This window comes from Nomascus leucogenys, chromosome 9, assembly GCF_006542625.1.
Source record: "Nomascus leucogenys isolate Asia chromosome 9, Asia_NLE_v1, whole genome shotgun sequence".
In the NCBI taxonomy this organism is placed as follows: domain Eukaryota; kingdom Metazoa; phylum Chordata; class Mammalia; order Primates; family Hylobatidae; genus Nomascus; species Nomascus leucogenys.
In genome coordinates, this window is record NC_044389.1 from 46620964 (window position 1) to 46642066 (window position 21103).

At 38.8% G+C, this 21103-nt stretch overlaps 1 protein-coding gene across 8 annotated transcripts in view; it reads left to right on the top strand.

The window, feature by feature from the left end:
* The window catches only part of AASDH (aminoadipate-semialdehyde dehydrogenase), a 51452-nt gene that overhangs the window by 2204 nt on the left and 28145 nt on the right, over positions 1–21103 (top strand). For 5 of the 8 annotated variants that reach the window (XR_004031717.1, XM_030818903.1, XM_003268398.4 and 2 more), the window contains 4 exons: positions 628–899; positions 2388–2508; positions 6534–6853; positions 13079–13271. Coding sequence is in view for 6 of the 8 variants with exons in the window: in XM_030818903.1 (XP_030674763.1) it covers positions 670–899; positions 2388–2508; positions 6534–6853; positions 13079–13271 (864 nt within the window). In the remaining 2 variants the exon portion in view is untranslated. Of the gene's footprint in view, positions 1–627; positions 900–2387; positions 2509–6533; positions 6854–12259; positions 13272–21103 lie in introns of those variants that run through there. The other 3 variants (XM_003268399.4, XM_030818904.1, XM_030818905.1) reach the window with 3 other exon arrangements.

The window sequence follows — 21103 nt, forward strand, 5'->3', positions numbered from 1 at the left end:
CCTCCAGAGTAGCTGGGATTACAGTGCGTGCCACCTTGCCTGGCTAATTTTTGTATTTTTAGTAGAGAAAGGGTTTCACCATGTTGGCCAGGCTGATCTTGAACTCCTGACCTCAAGTGATCCACCCACCTTGGCCTTCCAAAGTGCTGAGATTACAGGCCTGAGCCACCGCACCCGGCCACATTAGTAATTTTAAAGTCATCATACAAGATTTTGACTATCTTAACAAATCTGTAACAGTTACTGAAGGAAAGTAAAAAAAATTAAGTGTGGGGTCCTTTAAATTTGATTTTATTCATTAATTTTTTATATATTTCATATTTACATTGTGGTCCGTTGAGAGAGAAGTCTCCATTTTTACCTGCTTCATTTTCATCTGTGTATACCACTGCCCTCCCAAATTTTTTTGATGCTCTGACCCAGCATAGGTTGATGTATCAAGTTTATTTTCAACCTCATTGTCCTCAGTAAAGTTACCATAGACATTTCATAAGTTCAGAGATTCTTCATTTATATATCTTTGATATAATTATTTTTGTGAGATATTATTATAGAGAAGTTTCTCCCTGTCCCTCCACCGAGCTCTCTAAAACTCCCTCTCCCGCTAACACTTCTGTATATACACAGGGTTCTGTGCTACAAATTGATGTTTAGATAAACTTCAGTGAAATGACTCTTCAGGAATTGGTGCATAAGGCTGCCTCCTGTTATATGGACAGAGTAGCTGTGTGTTTTGATGAATGCAACAACCAGCTTCCAGTTTACTACACCTACAAGACTGTGGTTAATGCTGCTTCTGAATTATCAAATTTTCTGCTGTTACACTGTGACTTTCAAGGAATTCGGGAAATTGGTCTCTACTGCCAACCTGGGATAGACTTACCCTCTTGGATTTTAGGGTAATATTTTTTAGAACTGTAAATTTGATGTTACTCCAAGCTAATGTAAATTTTTAGTAGAGTATATTGCAAGTTACTGTTCTGTTTACTATTGGACTTTTCTGTATTGTCTGGTCAATTGTAGAGAGGCTAAAGAAGTTTGCATTTCCCCTAGTATTATTTTTATATTATTTAAATTAATTATTCTGAGCTTATTTAGGAAAGACTAGAAGCTTTCACTAATAGAACATTTAAGTATCTCCAAAATATAAGGGCTTCATTAATCTGTTAAAGGAAAACAATTATAACAATTTATAACACTTTGTTGTTAGATAAAAGAAAACAGGATTTCACAGATAACATGACTATGTTTTTTGTCTGCAACTGAAATTTTAGGCACTAAGGTATTCAATAAATCAGTAAATTAGAGTTTTGGATAATAGTTGATATAGATTGAAATATGAACCCATTGGAAGACACTATTCCAACAAATATTTGCAAAATGTTCAATCATTTAAATTGTTCTAGAATATTATCCTTATATAGTGATTTCTATTCTAGAACTCTGCAGTAAATATAAACTGCCAGAGAAATAGAGTAGTTTATTCATTCTATAATATGTGTCTTAGTAAATTAATTATATAAGTATAAAGCAAAAGATGTTCAAAAATTTACTTTTGGCCAGGCACAGTGGCTCACACCTGTAAATTCCAGCACTTTGAGAGGCTGAGGCTGGAGTATTATTTAAGACCAGGAGTTCGAGACCACCCAGGTGACTTCACAAGACCCCATCTCTATAAAACAAACAAAAACAACAACAACAAAAATTTACTTTCACTCAATTATTGACAAAATTTATCGAGAATTTATTATGTGCAAAGATCTAGTGTCCTCAAAGTATACCTGAAACTACTTAAAATGCTTAATGTTAAAAAATCTTGTATTTCTCTATATTAAGTGATAAGAATTTAACATAGTAAATACTCAGGATTTTCATTAAGAAAAGATAAAATGACAGTGCTTATTTATTTATTTATTTTTGAGATGAAGTTTCACTCTTATTGCCCAGGCTGGAGTGCAATGGCGTGATCTCGGCTCACCGCAACCTCTGCCTCCCGGGTTCAAGCAATTCTCCTGCTTCAGCCTCCCAAGTAGCTGGGATTACAGGCGCCCACCATCACGCCCAGCTAATTTTGTATTTTTAGTAGAGACAGGGTTTCTCCATGTTGGTCAGGCTGGTCTCGAACTCCCGACCTCAGGTGATTCGCCTGCCTCAACCTCCCAAAGTGCTGGGATTACAGGCATGAGCCACCACGCCTGGCTAAAATGACAGCGTTTATTACCAACTATGTGTCAATGAAAACATTGGAAATTTCTGATCAGCAATAAAGTGCTCCAGAAACCATTTTTATGCTGCTACAAAAAATAAAGTGCATAGAGAAATAGAAATGCTTAAACAAATACTAAATCAACAGACATTCTATGCTGACTGTGTACTTTTTTCTTTAGAATTCTCCAAGTCCCAGCTGCTTATGTACCTATCGAGCCAGATTCACCACCGTCATTATCAACTCATTTTATGAAAAAATGTAATCTGAAGTATATCCTTGTTGAAAAAAAACAAATTAATGTAAGTCTGGGTGTTTCAATTGTCTTTTGCCTGTATTACATTTATCTTTCAATTGAAACATTCTTTCCTTCTCCCATCTGGATTCCTAAGTCTGCTAAATGTGGCAAGGTTTCTCAGTCTTTGCACTATGACATTTTTAGGGTTGAGTAATTGTTGTGGGGAGTGTTCCATATATTATAGGATATTTAGCAATATCTTTGACCTCCACTCGCTAGACCTCAGTAGCACCTCCCAATCATAACAACCAAAAATCTCCAGACATTGCCAGTTGTCCCCCGGAGGGGCTCTCCACCCCTCACACTCCATTGTGAACCACTATTCTTGGTGTGAACAGATCTGTTAGCCTTCTAATAATATATTATGCATTGTTTTGAATTTCTCTTTCCAAAGTACTTCCTATACTGCAAAATTTTATAATACTTCAAACTTTCATATTTATGGCAATTACATTGGTCAGCAACACTGAAGAATTATAACTAAGCTTGCATTTTGAAAAAGGGACTGGTACTTAGAAGAGATCTTTCCAGAAAACTAAATTTATTGTTTTTTTATTTTTAAATGATTGCCAACCAAAGATATAACCAAGAAACTCTGTTTTTGGGGCAAGAATTGGTGTTATATCTTCAGCAAGATGCAGCCTATGCTTCATTGTTTATTTATTATTTATAAAATATTGTTTTACTAAAGGGGAAGAACATTGTAAAAATATATTCAATTTAGCCTGTTTTTGCCCATTTTCTATATGAGCCAGTTTGTATTGGGATAACTTAAATGCATTCCCTGCTTTCACCCCCCCAACTGTGTGTGTGTGTGTGTGTTTGTGTGTGTGTGTAGGAAGTGTCAAGGACTTGAGATATATGGGAGACTTTCTAGAGACTCAAAAGGTTTTTTTTTTTTTTTTTTTTTTTTTGAGCCAGAGTCTCACTCTGTTACCCAGGCTGAAGTGCAATGGGCAGTGGTGCGATGTCAGCTCACTGCAACCTCCGCCTCCCAGGTTCAAGCGGTTCTTGTGCCTCAGCTGCCCAAGTAGCTGGAATTACAGGTGCATGCCACCACCGGCTAATTTTTGTATATATGTTTTTAAGTAGAGACAAGGTTTCGCGATGTTGGCCAGGCTGGTCTTGAACTCCTGACCTCAAGTGATCTGCCTGCCCCGACCTCCCAAAGTGCTGGGATTACAGGCATGAGCCACCACACCTGGTCTGGTTAATAAATATTTTAAAAATAAATATTTATTAGTGTGTAGCCAAAGTTTCCTGTACTCCTCAAATTGGTTATTCCATTGTTCATAAGTAAGCAAAGCTGAAATGGGGATGTGATGTTTATTTTTCTTAGCAATCTTAGTGAAAATTTTATAAAAGGTAGCTGAGTATCAGTATTAATTGTCAATATCAAGGTATTCTTTATGACCAGTAGGAGTTGGACATAGCAAAACCCAAAAAGGAGTTGGGCATAGCAAAGCCTTGCTTCCTATCCCATGATTTTGATGATGGTGTAAGTGTTCTTCCTTCATTTAACACAGGAACAATCAGTAAGTATTTTTAAGCATCTACTGTATGTATGCCCAGCATCCACTAAAGCAGTAGTTCTCAACTGGGGACAATTGGCAATGTCTAGACATATTTTTTATTGTAATGATGGAAGTGGGGTGCTACTGGCATCTGGTGTGTAGAGGCCAGCGATACTGCTAAAAATCCTACAGTGTATAAGACAGCACTCCACAAAGAATTATCTGGTCCAAAATATCAGTAGTGTTGAAGTTGAGAAACCTTGCACTAGGGACAGGATGATTGGGAGGGCATTAGCATATAAGCCTTCCAGCTTTTTATAATGTAATTGGAGAGAAAAGTTAGTACTTCTGAACCTATTACATCTACATAGTGTGATAATTGTCCTAAGTGAAGTAAACATAACCTAGTAGATACAGTAGAATTTTAATGGGGAGGGATGATTTTCAGCTAGATCTGAAGAGTATGTAGGCCTTTAATTTTTTAAATATTACAGGCCACACCACATCCCCTACCCAATACATACACACATCAAACACACAAAGAAAACACTGTAGGCTTCTGGGTTGTGACCTTTTTCTCATTATTTATGTTGATTTATTTAATGTGAAAACTTAGGTTATTTTTCATTAAGCTGTTGCTGTCAACCTAAAAAGATATATTCAAAGAAACCTTACTTTCAACATGTACAAATTCAGTTTAGCATCTCTTCATCCAAACTCACTTCTGGATTAATTCATCTCCATCCACCAAATCACCTGGGCCAGAAACCCAACAATTTTCTTAGAGTCACTCTGTATCCAGAAAGTCACCATGTCTAATTTATTCTTTGCTCATAGACCCTTTCTAACCACTCCTCTTGTAACAGAATAGTAGTTCAGGACCATATAGTGTATCTGAATTGCTGCAAAAGACTCATTAAATGGTTCTTACTTAGCAGAATCTCATTTATTATTCTGTCCTTGATAGAGTCTAATCTATGCTATTGCCACCTTCAATGGGATCCTGTCACTTACAGGTTAAGATCTAAACTCCTTATGCTGAGTGTACACGGTTATTAAGGATTTGCATCTCATCTCCTATCAACAACACACCTCACCTTTTCCCTCTCCCCCACCCCGTTCTTTACCTTAATTGGAATGCTTAATGTTCACATACCAGCTTTCCCAGGTCAGATCCTCAATGTTGGCTGTTTGCCTGAAGTGTCCATTTTTATTATTTAGAGAATAGCTACTTATAACACATATTACCCATGAAGCAATCTCTGACCTTCTAGGCAGAGTTCGGCATTCTCTGTTCCCATTAACATTTCAAGCCTGCTTTATTATCATACACATTGCGTTATAATTGCTTTTATATGTCTGGTGTTTTTGAAAATAAGTTTGAAAGTAAGGACAGCACTTTGCTCTTGGAGATTTATTTATCTTTTTACCGCTGGGTATATAGCAAGTACTCCCCCCACTCCCCAAAAAAGTGATGTTGAATCAGTAAATGAATACAGTTGGCCCTCTGTATCCAGAGGTTTCCCATCCAAGGATTCATCCAACTGCAGACTGAAAATATTTGGGGCCCACGCCTATAATCCCAGCACTTTAGGAGACTGAGGCAGGAGATCATTTGAGGCCAGGAGTTTGAGACCAGGTTGGGTAACATAGTGAGACTTTGCCTCTGCTAAAAATAAAAAGCTAGCTGGGTGTGGTGGTGCACACCTGTTGTTCCAGCTACTCAAGAGGCTGAGGTGGGAAGATCGCTTGAGCCCAGCTGTTCAAGGTTGCAGTCAGTTAAGATTACACTGCTGCGGCTGGGCATGGTGGTGCACACCTGTAATCCCAGCACTTTGGGAGGCCAAAGCAGGCGGATCATGAGGTCAAGAGATCAAGACCATCCTGGCTAACACGGTGAAACCCCGTCTCTACTAAAAAAAATACAAAAGAATTAGCCGGGCGTGGTGGCGGGTGCCTGTAGTCCCAGCTACTTGGGGGGCTAAGGCAGGAGAATGGTGTGAACCTGGGAGGCGGAATTTGCAGTGAGCTGAGATTGCGCCACTGCACTCCAGCCTGGACGACAGAGTGAGACTCCGTCTCAAAAAAAAAATAAAAAAATAAAGATTATACCACTGCACTCCAGCCTGGGCAACAGAGTGAGACCCTGTCTCAAGAAAAAAAAAAAGAAAATATTCAGAAAAAAGAAAAAAAACCCAATGCAACAGTAAAAACTAATACAGATTTTAAAATATAGCAACTATTTACATAGCATTAATTAGCGTAGTTTTGTATTAGTTATAAGTAATCTAGAGATGATTTAAAGTATATGGGAGGGTGTGCATGGGTTATATGCAAATACAGCACCATTTTATATAAGGGACTTGAGCATCTTCAGATTTTGGTATCTGAGATGATCCTAGAACCAATTGCCCCATGGATACTGAGGGATGACTGTATTTCATATTACTTCTATATAAAGAAGAATATCTTTTAACATACTAATATTGTAAACTTTTTCCCCCATTTCACATAGAAATTTAAATCTTTTCATGAAACGTTATTGAACCATGATACATTTACAGTGGAACATAATGACCTAGTGCTCTTCAGACTTCACTGGAAAAATACTGAGGTGAACTTGATGCTAAATGATGGAAAAGAGAAATACGAAAAAGAAAAAATAAAAATCAGCATAAGTTCTGAGCATGTCAATGAAGAAAAAGCAGAAGAACACATGGATCTGAGGCTAAAGCATTGCTTAGCCTATGTTCTACATACATCAGGGACTACAGGGATACCGAAGATTGTCAGAGTGCCTCATAAGTGTATAGTACCAAATATCCAGCATTTTCGGTAAGTTCTATTCTTTGACTCTTTCTTAGAACCTATATTTTAGGCCAGGTGTGGTGGCTTATGCCTGTAATCCCAGCACTTTGGGAGGCTGAGGCGAGCGGATCACTTGAGGTCAGGAGTTCAAGATCAGCCTGGCCAACATGGTGAAAACTGTCTCTACTAAAAAAATACAAAAATTAGCCAGGCATGTTGGTGGGTGCCTGTAATACCAGGTACTGGAGAGGCTGAGGCAGGAGAATCGCTTGAACCCAGGAGGTGGAGGTTGCAGTGAGCTGAGACTATGCCACTGCACTCCAGCCTGAGTGACAGAGTGAGACTGTCTCAAAAACGAAACAAAAAACCTTGTATTTTAAAGGGAAAAAATAATTTTAAAATGTTTGGTGTTATAACTCTTGTTCCTAAATTAATAGTCCTAAGGAGTAAATTGAGTCTTTTTTGTTTCAGCTGTATCTGAACTTTAGTTCTCTGCAGACTAGGCCCTTCATCTGTTTCATCCAAGCCTAGGGCCAGACACGGAACAAACAAATAATATGATTAGAAGCTTTGCATCTTAATTATTAATAAAAAGGGAGAAAGGGTTTTCCTAGCAGAGGTACTAGCAGAGTTATATGAGAATGAAGGAGTTTGTCCTACTAGAATGTCAGAGCAGGACTGAGGAAACAGTGAAAGATCAGGAGCCTGGTACGCGCTGTTGAAGGCTGAACTTAATCCAGTAGATGATGGGGAACCATTAAAAGATTCTCATTTTATTAAGTTCACTCTTGTAGTAGTATTGTGGAGTTTGACTTGCTGATGTGGTCAAGAGATTAGAAATCTCCAAAGTTGACATTCTTAATTTGCCAAGAAAGGAGGAAGTGAACCTTAGGGGTGTAGTTCTAGAAAATCAAAGGAAGAAACAGAAATAGAAACCTCGTGAAACATGTACGTAAATTTTATGTCATTTTAAGTTTTATGTAGTTTTAAATGCTTAAGTAATATTCAAAAGTAAAATGGAATGAATGAAAAGGGAAGAAAAAAGAATCAAGTGAATTTTAACAATATATTTTATTTAATTTAGTATAGTCCAAAACATTACTTCAATATGTAATCAATATAACAATTACTAGTAAGGTATTTTGCATTTTTTATGCGAATAATCTTCAAAATCTGGCATATATTTTATACTTACACATCTCAACGTGGACTAGCCACATTCTTAGTGCTCAGTGGACCTATGGTATTGGATGGCACATGCAGGCCTGGAAAGAAGAAATGGTTAAATACTGGTAGAGAAAGATGTCTGTTGTAATTGACAATATAGTCTTTAGTGACTTCTTAATCCCCAAGGTGGAGACAGATTACATTAGGCTGGAGATAAGAGAATAGGAGATAACGAAATAGAGGTAACAAAAGTCAAATGTTATTTTCTAGAAACTGGTTTTAATGGAAAAGAAGGAATTCTGGGATGGAAACAGGTGTTTTGTCTTTAAGATGGGAGAGGTTGGCTGGGTGCAGTGGCTCATGCCTGTAATCCCACACTTTGGGAGGCTAAGGCAGGAGGATCACTTGAGCCCAGGAGTTCGAAACCAGCCTGGGTAACATAGTGGGACTCTGTCTTTAAGAAACATTAAAAATAATTAGCTGGGCCTGGTGGTCTGTGCCTATAATCCTAGCAACTCGGGAGGCTGAGGCGGCAGGATTGATTGAGCCCAGGAGGTCAAGACTACAGTGATCCGTTATTGCACCACTGCACTCCAGCCTGGGTGACAGAGCGAGACTCAATCTTAAAAAAAAAAAAAAAAAAAAAAGAAAAGATGAGCGGTTTAGAGGCTGAGGGTAGGGAATTGGTAGAAAGGGTTGGTTTGAATAGTGAAGTAGTAGTAGGAGTATTAACAAAGGAGTAAGATACATTTAGATGGAAGGGAATGGCGTTTAAAATACTGAGTGGAATACCTCTTTTTTTGATACCCTCAAAAAGATTAGGATAGTAAAGTACATACATTTCTTGGTGTTAGAGGAAGCCAGTAGGTTTTAACTTTTGTATGAAGCAGAAGGCCAAGTCATACCTAAGAGTGTGGGAGGTGAGGTGGCGATGGGGATGTAGGGAACTTGAAGAAAATGAAGCAGATAAGGAATCTGGGGGAGGTGGAGAGACAGCTGACTAAGAGGCACTGGCCCAGCAGTGGTAAGAATGGTCTGTGAAATGGGAGCAAACATTTGCTTAATGAGGGTTGAAGGGTTGATTTATGACTAAATTATACAAATTTCTTGATACCTATTTTGTGCTTCAACTTCATTCAATTGATTTGCCTGTTAGAAATCCTTTTTTGGTTTGCTTTTAGGTTCTTTTTTTTTTTTTTTTTTTGCTTTTAGGTTCTTAAGTGAGGTGGTAAATAATTAGATTCTAAAGAGATGAAATGTTAAAGTAGTCAATTTAAAAATTAAAACAGTAATGCTAAATTTTCTATTTTAGACTTAGATCATTAAGCTAGGGAGTACTAAATTTCAGACGCATATTAGAACAATCTTATCTCTGTTGCTGGCTCCCCAAATATTACCAGAATAACCTATTAATAAGATAGTGCTAGCTGGGCATGGTGGCACAAGTCTGTAGTTTTAGCTACTCCAGTGGCCGAAGCAGGAAGATTGCTGAGCCTAGGAGTTGAGGCTGCAGTGAGCTGTGATTGAACTTGGGCAGCTGCAAGACCCTGCACTCCCGCTTGGGTGACAGAGCGAGACTCTGTCTTAAAAAAAAGACAAAGCTGAGTTTCCTTGCATATGTTGGTAAAAGGCAGCACTACCTCCAGAGAGAATGATAGCTCCAGAAAGGGAAGGACTAGGTTTCCTTTATTGAAATTTTGAAATCTAATTTAGATAGATCTTTCAAATCAGGGGATTAATTTTAAGGCTTGGATAAGGATAACTATTTTTTAAACATTTAAAAATTAGTTGATTTGTTTGACTTTGCATAAGGTACTTAACCTCCATGAACTTCAGTTTTCTCCATTTTAAAATGAGAGTGGAGAGCTTTTCCTCTACCATCTGTGACACAGTATCTAGGGGACTGAGAATTAAACTGACAAAAGACAGATTAAGAAAAAAAGTTTCTTCCTATGCGTATAGCAGTTTACAAAAGAAATGGAATTGCATTTTATTAAGTTCATTTAAATGTATTTGTAAATTTATTTGTTCATAAAATTTATTTGTTCATAGGAAGAACAAATAAATTGTTTTGGAAAGACAAATGGGTTTTCAGGAAAATAAACAGGAGATAAGAAAGTTTGTGATAATACTTGGGTATGCAGGTGCAGTGGTCTTTCTGTCTTCTTCATGGCCATAACAGTCTTCAGAGAGGGGATTTATGGTAGGTTTACCTGTGGTCTTCCTGGGAGTAAAAACCACTCTGAAGAAGAAGTTTATGGCAGCCTCATTTCCCTAAAGTTTCTGCTTTTAGTCAGAGAAGGGAAGCTCCAAGAAGGTTTCTGCATTTGTTGAATCTCAAATGTCCTTTTTTTTTTGAGACAGAGTCTCTGTCACCTAGGCTGGAACACAGCGGTGCAGTCTCTGCTCACTGCAACTTCTGCCTCCCAGGTTCAAGTTATTCTTCTGCCTCAGCCTCCCACTACAGGTGCACGCCACCATGCCTGGCCAATTTTTGTAGTTTTAGTAGAGACGTGGTTTCACCATCTTGGCCAGGCTGGTCTCGAACTCCTGACCTCAAGTATCTGCCCGTCTTGGCCTCCCAAAGTGCTGGGATTACAAGCGTGAGCCACCGCTCCCAGCCTCAAATGTCTTTACCTTAAAATAATCTTCATACCAACTTGGGTTCTGAGTTAGGTTCTCACATAATCATACCTGCCTCATATGGTGGTTAGGAAAATGAGGAACAATATATTAGATACCCAGCCTAAGCTTCACAAGTAATATGTTTAAATGTTTGTTGCATTCCACTTTTTTTCTTCCTTTAAAATCTGTCTCTTCTTTTTTTTTTTCAACTTTTCTTATATTGAATGCATCTTAAGCTGCTTTCTTGAAATGAACTACATGGAGCACTCACATCCTCTATTCATGCGTAACCTTGCCCATTTTTGTTCATAGAATTGAAAAACTAAAAATATACTCAGAATTTAAGCTTTGTTGGAAGCCTGTTAGAAAGTTTGCTCTCCCCAGAATACCTAAGTAGGAAGCTAGACAATATATGTGAAGAATACTTCCTCTAAAACTTGAAGTTTGAGGGTAGCCTTCGTTGGGCTCAGAAAATGATACCCCAACGTATGGCACTTTGGCATGCTGAGTACTTTGAACTGAAGGACACTGGAAGGACTTCAGAAGTAAAAGTCTCTTTCTGACCTTTTCCTACCCTTCTTTCTCTTACTTCCCTTTCTCCCCAAGGCAGGCCATAGTAACTGAACCCCTCTCCCTCAAAGATAGTCATAAAACCTAGAGGCCAGGTGCGGTGGCTCACGCCTGTAATCCCAGCACTTTGGGAGGCTGAGGTGGGTGGATCATTTGAGGTCAGGAGTTCGAGACCGGCCTGATCAACATGGTTGAAACCCAGTCTCTACTAAAAATTCAAAAAAATTAGCCAGGTGTGATGGTGCATGCCTGTAGTCCCAGCTACTCGGGAAGCTGAGGCAGGAGAATTGCTCGAACTCGGGAGGCAGAGGTTGCAGTGAGCCGAGATCACGCCACTGCACTCCAGCTTGGGTGACAGAGCGAGACTTTTCTCAAAAAAAAAAAAAAAAAAAAAAAAAAAACTAGAAATATAGAAATATTACTCTAACCTTTATATGTAAGAGCTGGCTGTAAAGAAATTGCTCTTACCTTATCTGAAAGTAGAACATAAGACTCATTTCAGAAAGGGTCCTGCCCTATACATGGGAGGAAGAAATGCCACACAGAGAGGCCAGGAATTTAAAAGGACAGGCCTTGCTGGATTGTCCCACTCAGTTTATTACTCATTCCCTTTTTGTCGAATCACATTTCTACACAGCTGTCCACTCTATTGAATCTAAGCATTAAAATGGACACTTTTCCCTTGGGTCTTTGGGTCTTCATTCTGAAGCCTCCCATGTTTCATAAAACTTTGATTAAATAAATTTGTCATGCTTTTCTGTTGTTAAACTGTCTTTTGTTTATAAGAGTGTTGGCTGTGAGCCTTATGATGGGGAGGAAAGGTATCACAGCCTTTCGGCCCCTACACCTTTAACATACAATGAGTTTTTATTTTACCTGAGACACCATATTATACATAGTTATAATTTTTAAAATGTTTATACCATATCTGAAGCTTTTTTGAAATTAAGATGCTTTTAGATGTAGTGGTGTTTGTGTGTTCAAATTAAAATAGTGTCATAGGCTCAACAATGACTATCCATGCTCTATAAGATCCTAACCACATATATTCTTATTCTGCTTTTTGTTCAGATACTGAAAGAAAATGCCAAATAGAAAGGGGAGTCGGAAGCCTCTATTAAGCATCGTTGAATAAGTGTGACAGAATAAGGATTGTGCCAGAGGAGCAGAATCAGGAGTTAGATCAGGGATTGATTATAAGAAATTGGTTTACACAATTGTGGGGGCTGGCTAAGCAAGTCTGAAGTCCATAGGGATCAGTTAGGAAGGGGTGATCACAAGCAGGCTGGAATCCCGTGGCCATGAGACTGTCCCAGGTGAAATCAGACTGGGAAGAAGGGCGATTAATTGCAGACCCAGCTGCTGTTTGGGCCTCTTCATCAGAGAAGGCCTAAAACTTCTTCTAAAGGCCTTCCAAGTAAATCCAGCCAACCCTGGATAATCTCCCTTTTGATTAAGTAAATCAGCTGATTAGGGACTACAGGGTTTGACTGAATAACTGCTTGAAGAAGGCATGTGTGCTGCTAAGCAGCAGCCTCCCTTCTGTTCTTCAGCTCTCAAGAGAATATCCCTTGTCTCCTTCCCTAACAGGAAACATACTAGAGAGGAAATTCCGGGGACGTAGTTCAATCAAACCAAGTTGACACATCAAAAGTCATCACAGATGATAAAATATGTCTGGTAAAACATGAATATTGCTTTAAATGGCTGTTAATTCTTTTATAAAGAAGATTTCCTGAATTTTGATAGCACCATTTTGGCTAATTTAAGAGAGAAGAATAACATCTGGCCAACATTCAGAAACTTGATCATCATAAACACATGAACACTTTTTTAGGATATGTGCTTACTGAATGACGTTTCTCATAACTGCATTCTGTTTTGCCTTAGGGTACTTTTTGACATCACACAAGAAGATGTTTTGTTTCTGGCTTCACCTCTGACCTTTGATCCTTCTGTTGTGGAAATATTTCTTGCTCTATCAAGTGGTGCCTCTCTGCTTATTGTACCAACTTCCGTCAAGTTGCTTCCATCAAAATTAGCCAGCATTCTCTTTTCCCATCATAGAGTGACTGTTTTGCAGGTACATTTTAGTAGCAATGAATGTTTTGTTTATCATTTTTCAATATTTTAAGTGTTTTAGAGAATATTTTGTATTCCTGTAGTTCTTTTCAATGGCTTAGTATAATCTGGTTAGATTATCAAGGGCTGTCTCCTCAGGATGTGACTTTTTTTTGTTTATTTGAAAATGAAAAAAGATAAGTGAATTCTGCCTAGAAAATTATTTTATTATGTATTTTGTGCATACTATAATAACTAGAGGACCTTGACTTTGACTCAGATTTGTTGGATTTGAGAAGGATAGGCTGCCTCTTCTGTCTTAAAATCTATGTATGTTGTGTTTCTCATGAAAAGCTAGTATAAGTAAATTAAATTATAATCGAGCTAGGAATATAGATTTTCTTATTTTTACATCAGTATACTTTACATTAACCTACAGAAACAAGTATTTTTGAAATTTGGCCTTTTAAAATGTTATTTAAATGTGTATCTGACTGGTGATTAGGTCATGCAGGTACACAAGTATATGACTGGTACACAAGCCTTGAGTTACTACATTGTAAGTAGCTAATGGTACTAGAGAATTAGCAATATTATATGCATATCATAATATGTAGATATCTTAGTTAAATGTTTAACTGCTGTGAGCCTTAGGTTTTATCTGTAAATGGAAATAATACCCATCTCAAATAGAATTAAATGAGACATTGTAGCGTAGTTCCTGATTGTGTGTGAGTCCATTCAGGCTGCTGTAACAAAATACCATAAACTGGGTAGCTTATAAACAACAGACATTTATTTCTTATAGTTCTGGAGGTGGGAAGTCCAAGATTAAGTCATCAGGAGATTTGATCTCTCACTAGGGGCCCACTCACTGATTCATTAGACTGCGGTCTTCACTGGGTCCTCACTTGATGGAAGGGGTTTTATAAGGGCACTAATCGCATTCATGAGGTCTCTGCCTGCATGACCTAATCACTTCATAAAGGCCCTACATCCTAATACCATTGCCTTGAGAGTTAGAATTTCTTTTCTTTCCTTTTTTTTTTCTTTTCTTTTGTTTCTTTCTTTCTCTCTTTCTGTGCCTCGCTCTCTCTCTCTCTCTTTCTTTCTTTCGACAGAGTCTTGCTGTGTTGCCCAGGCTGCAGTGAAGTGGCGTGATCTTGGCTCACTCTGCCTCCTGGGTTCAGGCAATTCTTGTGCCTCAGTCTCCTGAGAAGCTGGGATTACAGGCACCCACCACCACACCGGGCTAATTTTTATATTTTTGGTAGAGACAGGGTTTCACCATATTGGCCAGGCTGATCTCACTCCTGGCCTCAAGGAATCCTTCTGCCTCAGCCTCCAAAGTTCTGGGATTATAGGCGTGAACCACTGCACCTGGCCTGAGAGTTAGGATTTCAACATAGAAATTTGAGGGGGAGACACAAACATTCAGACCATAGTGTGTTATATATATGCATATGTGCATCTTAATTATTAGCTTCCATTGTCTGTTTTTGTTTTTTTTTTAAATTGAGACAGAGTCTCACTCTTGTCACCCAGCCTGGAGTACAGTGGTATGACCTCAGCTCACTGCAATGTCTGTCTCCTGGGCTCAAGAGATTCTTGTGCCTTGGCCTCCCAAGTAGCTGGGATTACAGGCGTGTACCACCACGCCCAGCTAATTTTTGTATTTTTAATAGAGACAGCATTTTGCGATGATGACCAGGCTGGTCTCGAACTCCTGGCCTCCTGGTCTTGAACTCCTCAATCTGCCCACCTTGGATTCCCAAAGTGCTGGGATTACAGGTGTGAGCCACCACACCCACCTTTCACTTTCTATTTTGATAAACTAAAATTGTCAGGTTTTTATCCAGGGTAACAAGAATTGAGAGGATATTAACTTTCTGCTACAAAAACAAAATTTGATACTTTGAACTTCTTTAAGGCAATGTGTTTTTCATCCTAATTCATGTATATATATGAACTCAGTACAGCAGTGTGGCTTGTTGGGTGTGAGGGGATATAAATTCTCATCTGTTAGAGAGTCATTCCATGAATTCTGTGGATCTGGGTAAGGTTTTACTATAACTGTTTTATTTACCTGTAAAACTCAAAAGAGCATATTTCTCAGGGAATGTTTGCAAAGTTCCTTGATAGATTTGATTGATAGTTACTAAAAGGGAAGGAGACTTTCCTTCTATGTCAGGTCAATGAATTCTACCTCTTTAAATCTCATCCCCTTGTTTGATGTTTTAGCACAATCACAGATAAATTTACTTTAGCAGTTGGTTTTAACCTTTTTGGGATCAAATTTTTCTGAGAAACTGATAGAAACTTACTCTTTTCCAAGAACATGACAAATTTTGCATGTAGTTTCATGGTGATTTTATTTATCTCACAATAGTTATTGGGAATGTCATCAGCAGATCACATTTGACTTCGTTTGCATAAGGAGGAGACGTACAGAAGCTGACAGGCTGTCCTTTCCTTTGTGTAAGGCACATGCCTTTTCTTATTCTGAATTTTAGCTGTGTTGTCAGGGTTCATCTTTTCTTTTTCTTTTTTTTTGGGGGGGTTTTATATTTACATTTATTATTTATTTAAGTTTTAGAGTACATGTGCACAACGTGCAGGTTTGTTACATATGTATACATGTGCCATGTTGGTGTGCTGCACCCATTAACTCATCATTTACATTAGGTGTATCTCCTAATGCTATCCCTCCCCCCTCCCCCCACCCCACAACAGTGCACAGTGTGTGATGTTCCCCTTCCTGTGTCCATGTGTTCTCATTGTTCAATTCCCACCCATGAGTGAGAACATGCGGTGTTTGGTTTTTTGTCCTTGTGATAGTTTGCTGAGAATGATGGTTTCCAGCTTCATCCATGTCCCTACAAAGGACATGAACTCATCCTTTTTTATGGCTGCATAGTATTCCATGGTGTATATGTGCCACATTTTCTTAATCCAGTCTATCGTTGTTGGACATTTGGGTTGGTTCCAAGTCTTTGCTATTATGAATAGTGCCACAATAAACATACGTGTGCGTGTGTCTTTATAGCAGCATGATTTATAATCCTTTGGGTGTATACCCAGTAATAGGATTACTGGGTCAAATGGAATTTCTAGTTCTAGATCCCTGAGGAATCACCACAGTGACTTCCACAATGGTTGAACTGGTTTACAGTCCCAACAGTGTAAAAGTGTTCCTATTTCTCCACATCCTCTCTAGCACCTGTTGTTTCCCGACTTTTTAATGATGGCCATTCTAACTGGTGTGAGATGGTATCTCATTGTGGATTTGATTTGCATTTCTCTGATGGCCAGTGATGATGAGCATTTTTTCATGTGTTTTTTGGCTGCATAAATGTCTTCTTTTGAGAAGTGTCTGTTCATATCCTTTGCCCACTTTTTAATGGGGTTGTTTGTTCTTTTCTTGTAAATTTGTTTGAGTTCATTGTAGATTCTGGATATTAGCCCTTTGTCAGATGAGTAGGCTGCAAAAATTTTCTCCCATTCTGTAGATTGCCTGTTCACTCTGATGGTAGTTTCTTTTGCTGTGCAGAAGCTCTTTAGTTTAATTAGATCCCATTTGTCAATTTTGGCTTTTGTTGCCATTGCTTTTGGTGTTTTAGACATGAAGTCCTTGCCCACGCCTATGTCCTGAATGGTATTGCCTAGGTTTTCTTCTAGAGTTTTTATGGTTTTAGGTCTAACATGTAAGTCTTTAATCCATCTTGAATTAATTTTTGTATAAGGTGTATGGAAGGGATCCAGTTTCAGCTTTCTACATATGGCTAGCCAGTTTTCCCAGCACCATTTATTAAATAGGGAATCCTTTCCCCATTGCTTGTTTTGGTCAGGTTTGTCAAAGATCAGATAGTTATAGATATGTGGCATTATTTCTGAGGGCTCTGTTCTGTTCCATTGATCTATATCTCTGTTTTGGTACCAGTACCATGCTGTTTTGGTTACTGCAGCCTTGTAGTATAGTTCGAAGTCAGGTAGCGTGATGCCTCCAGCTTTGTTCTTTTGGCTTAGGATTGACTTGGCGATGCGGGCTCTTTTTTGGTTCCATATGAACTTTCAAGTAGTTTTTTCCAATTCTGTGAAGAAAGTCATTGGTAGCTTGATGGGGATGGCATTGAATCTATAAATTACCTTGGGCAGTATGGCCATTTTCACGATATTGATTCTTCCAACCCATGAGCATGGAATGTTCTTCCATTTGTTTGTATCCTCTTTTATTTCATTGAGCAGTGGTTTGTAGTTCTTGAAGAGGTCCTTCACATCCCTTGTAAGTTGGATTCCTAGGTATTTTATTCTCTTTGAAGCAATTGTGAATGAGAGTTCACTCATGATTTGGCTCTCTGTTTGTCTGTTATTGGTGTATAAGAATGCTTGTGATTTTTGCACATTGATTTTGTATCCTGAGACTTTGCTGAAGTTGCTTATCAGCTTAAGGAGATTTTGGGCTGAGACGATGGGGTTTTCTAGATATACAATCATGTGATCTGCAAACAGGGACAATTTGACTTCCTCTTTTCCTAATTGAATACCCTTTATTTCCTTCTCCTGCCTGATTGCCCTGGCCAGAACTTCCAACACTATGTTGAATAGGAGTGGTGAGAGAGGGCATCCCTGTCTTGTGCCCGTTTTCAAAGGGAATGCTTCCAGTTTTTGTCCATTCAGTATGATATTGGCTGTGGGTTAGTCATAGATAGCTCTTACTGTTTTGAGATACGTCCCATCAATAGCTAATTTATTGAGAGTTTTTAGCATGAAGGGTTGTTGAATTTTGTCAAAGGCCTTTTCTGCATCTATTGAGATAATCATGTGGTTTTTGTCTTTGGTTCTGTTTATATGCTGGATTACATTTATTGATTTTCATATGTTGAACCAGCCTTGCATCCCAGGGATGAAGCCCACTTGATCATGGTGGATAAGCTTTTTGATGTGCTGCTGGATTCGGTTTGCCAGTATTTTATTGAGGATTTTTGCATCAATGTTCATCAGGGATATTGGTCTAAAATTCTTTTTTTTGTTGTGTCTCTGCCAGGCTTTGGTATCAGGATGATTCTGGCCTCATAAAATGAGTTAGGGAGGATTCCCTCTTTTTCTATTGATTGGAATAGTTTCAGAAGGAATGGTACCAGTTCCTCCTTGCACCTCTGGTAGAATTCGGCTGTGAATCCACCTGGTCCTTGACTTTTTTTGGTTGGTAAGCTATTAATTATTGCCTCAATTTCAGAGCCTGTTATTGGTCTATTCGGAGATTCAACTTCTTCCTGGTTTAGTCTTGGGAGGGTGTATGTGTTGAGGAATTTATCCATTTCTTCCAGATTTTCTAGTTTGTTTGCATAGAGGTGTTTATAGTATTCTCTGATGGTAGTTTGTATTTCTGTGGGATCGGTGGTGATATCCCCTTTGTCATTTTTTACTGCATCTCTTTGATTCTTCCCTCTTTTCTTATTAGTCTTGCTAGCGGTCTATCACTTTTGTTGATCGTTTCAAAAAACCAGCTCCTGGATTCATTGATTTTTTGAAGGGTTTTTTGTGTCTCTATCTCCTTCAGTTCTGCTCTGATCTTAGTTATTTCTTGCCTTCTGCTAGCTTTTGAATGTGTTTTCTCTTGCTTCTCTAGTTCTTTTAATCATGATGTTAGGGTGTCAATTTTAGATCTTTCCTGCTTTCTCTTGTGGGCATTTAGTGCTATAAATTTCCCTCTACACACTGCTTTGAATGTGTCCCAGAGATTCTGGTATGTTGTGTCTTTGTTCTCGTTGGTTTCAAAGAACATCTTTATTTCTGCCTTCATTTCGTTATGTACCCAGTAGTCATTCAGGAACAGGTTGTTCAGTTTCCATGAAGTTGAGTGGTTTTGAGTGAGTTTCTTAATCCTGAGTTCTAGTTTGATTGCACTGTGGTCTGAGAGACAGTTTGTTATAATTTCTATTCTTTTACATTTGCTGAGGAGAGCTTTACTTCCAACTGTGTGGTCAATTTTGGAATAGGTGTGTGGTGCTGAAAAGAATGTATATTCTGTTGATTTGGGGTGGAGAGTTCTGTAGATGTCTATTAGGTCCACTTGGTGCAGAGCTGAGTTCAATTTCTGGATATCCTTGTTAACTTTCTGTCTCGTTGATCTGTCTAATGTTGACAGTGGGGTGTTAAAGTCTCCCATTATTATTGTGTGGGAGTCTAAGTCCCTTTGTAGGTCTCTACGGACTTGCTTTGTGAATCTGGGTGCTCCTGTATTGGGTACATATATATTTAGGATAGTTAGTTCTTCTTGTTGAATTGATCCCTTTACCATTATGTAATGGCCTTCTTTGTCTCTTTTGATCTTTGTTGTTTAAAGTCTGTTTTATCCGAGACTAGGATTGCAACCCCTGCCTTTTTTTGTTTTCCATTTGCTTGGTAGATCTTCCTCCATCCTTTTATTTTGAGCCTATGTGTGTCTCTGCACATGAGGTGGGTTTCCTGAATACAGCACATTGATCAGTCTTGACTCTTTATCCAATTTGCCAGTCTGTGTCTTTTAATTGGAGCATTTAGCCCATTTACATTTAAGGTTAATATTGTTATGTGTGAATTTGATCCTGTCATTATGATGTTAGCTGGTTATTTTGCTTGTTAGTTGATGCAGTTTCTTCCTAGCCTTGATGGTCTTTACAATTTGGCATGTTTTTGCAGTGGCTGGTACCAGTTGTTCCTTTCCATGTTTAGTGCTTCCTTCAGGAGCTCTTGTAGGGCAGGTCTGGTGGTGACAAAATCTGTCAGCATTTGCTTGTCTGTAAAGGATTTTATTTCTCCTTCACTTATGAAGCTTAGTTTGGCTGGATATGAGTTTCTGGGTTGAAAATTCTTTTCTTTAAGAATGTTGAATATTGGCCCCCACTCTCTTCTGGCTTGTAGAGTTTCTGCCAAGAGATCAGCTCTTGGTCTGATGGGCTTCATTTGTGGGTAACCCGACCTTTCTCTCTGGCTGCCCTAACATTTTTTCCTTCATTTCAACTTTGGTGAATCTGACAATTATGTGTCTTGGAGTTGCTCTTCTCGAGGAGTATCTTTGTGGCATTCTCTGTATTTCCTGAATGTGAATGTTGGCCTGCCTTGCTAGATTAGGGAAGTTCTCCTGGATAATATCCTGCAGAGTGTTTTCCAAGTTGGTTCCATTCTCCCCGTCACTTTCAGGTACACCAGTCAGATGTAGGTTTGGTCTTTTCACATAGTCCCATATTTCTTGGAGGCTTCGTTCATTTCTTTTTATTCTTTTTTCTCTAAACTTCTCTTCTCACTTCATTTCATTCATTTCGTCTTCCATCACTGATACCCTTTCTTCCAGTTGATCGCATCGGCTACTGAAGCTTGTGCATTCGTCACGTAGTTCTCGTGCCATGGTTTTCAGCTCCATCAGGTCCTTTAAGGACTTCTCTGCGTTGGTTATTCTAGTTATCCATTCATCTGATTTTTTTTCAAGGTTTTTAACTTCTTTGCCATTGGTTCGAACTTCCTCCTTTAGCTCGGAGTAGTTTGATCTTCTGAAGCCTTCTTCTCTGAACTCATCAAAGTCATTCTCCATCCAGCTTTGTTCCATTGCTGTTGAGGAGCTGCGTTCCTTTGGAGGAGGAGAGGCGCTCTGATTTTTAGAGTTTCCGGTTTTTCTGCTCTGTTTTTTCCCCATTTTTGTGGTTTTATCTACATTTGGTCTTTGATGATGGTGATGTACAGATGGGTTTTTGGTGCGGATGTCCTTTCTGTTAGTTTTCCTTCTAGCAGTCAGGACCCTCAGCTTCAGGTCTGCTGGAGTTTGCTGGAGGTCCACTCCAGACCCTGTTTGCCTGGGTATCAGCAGCGGTGGCTGCA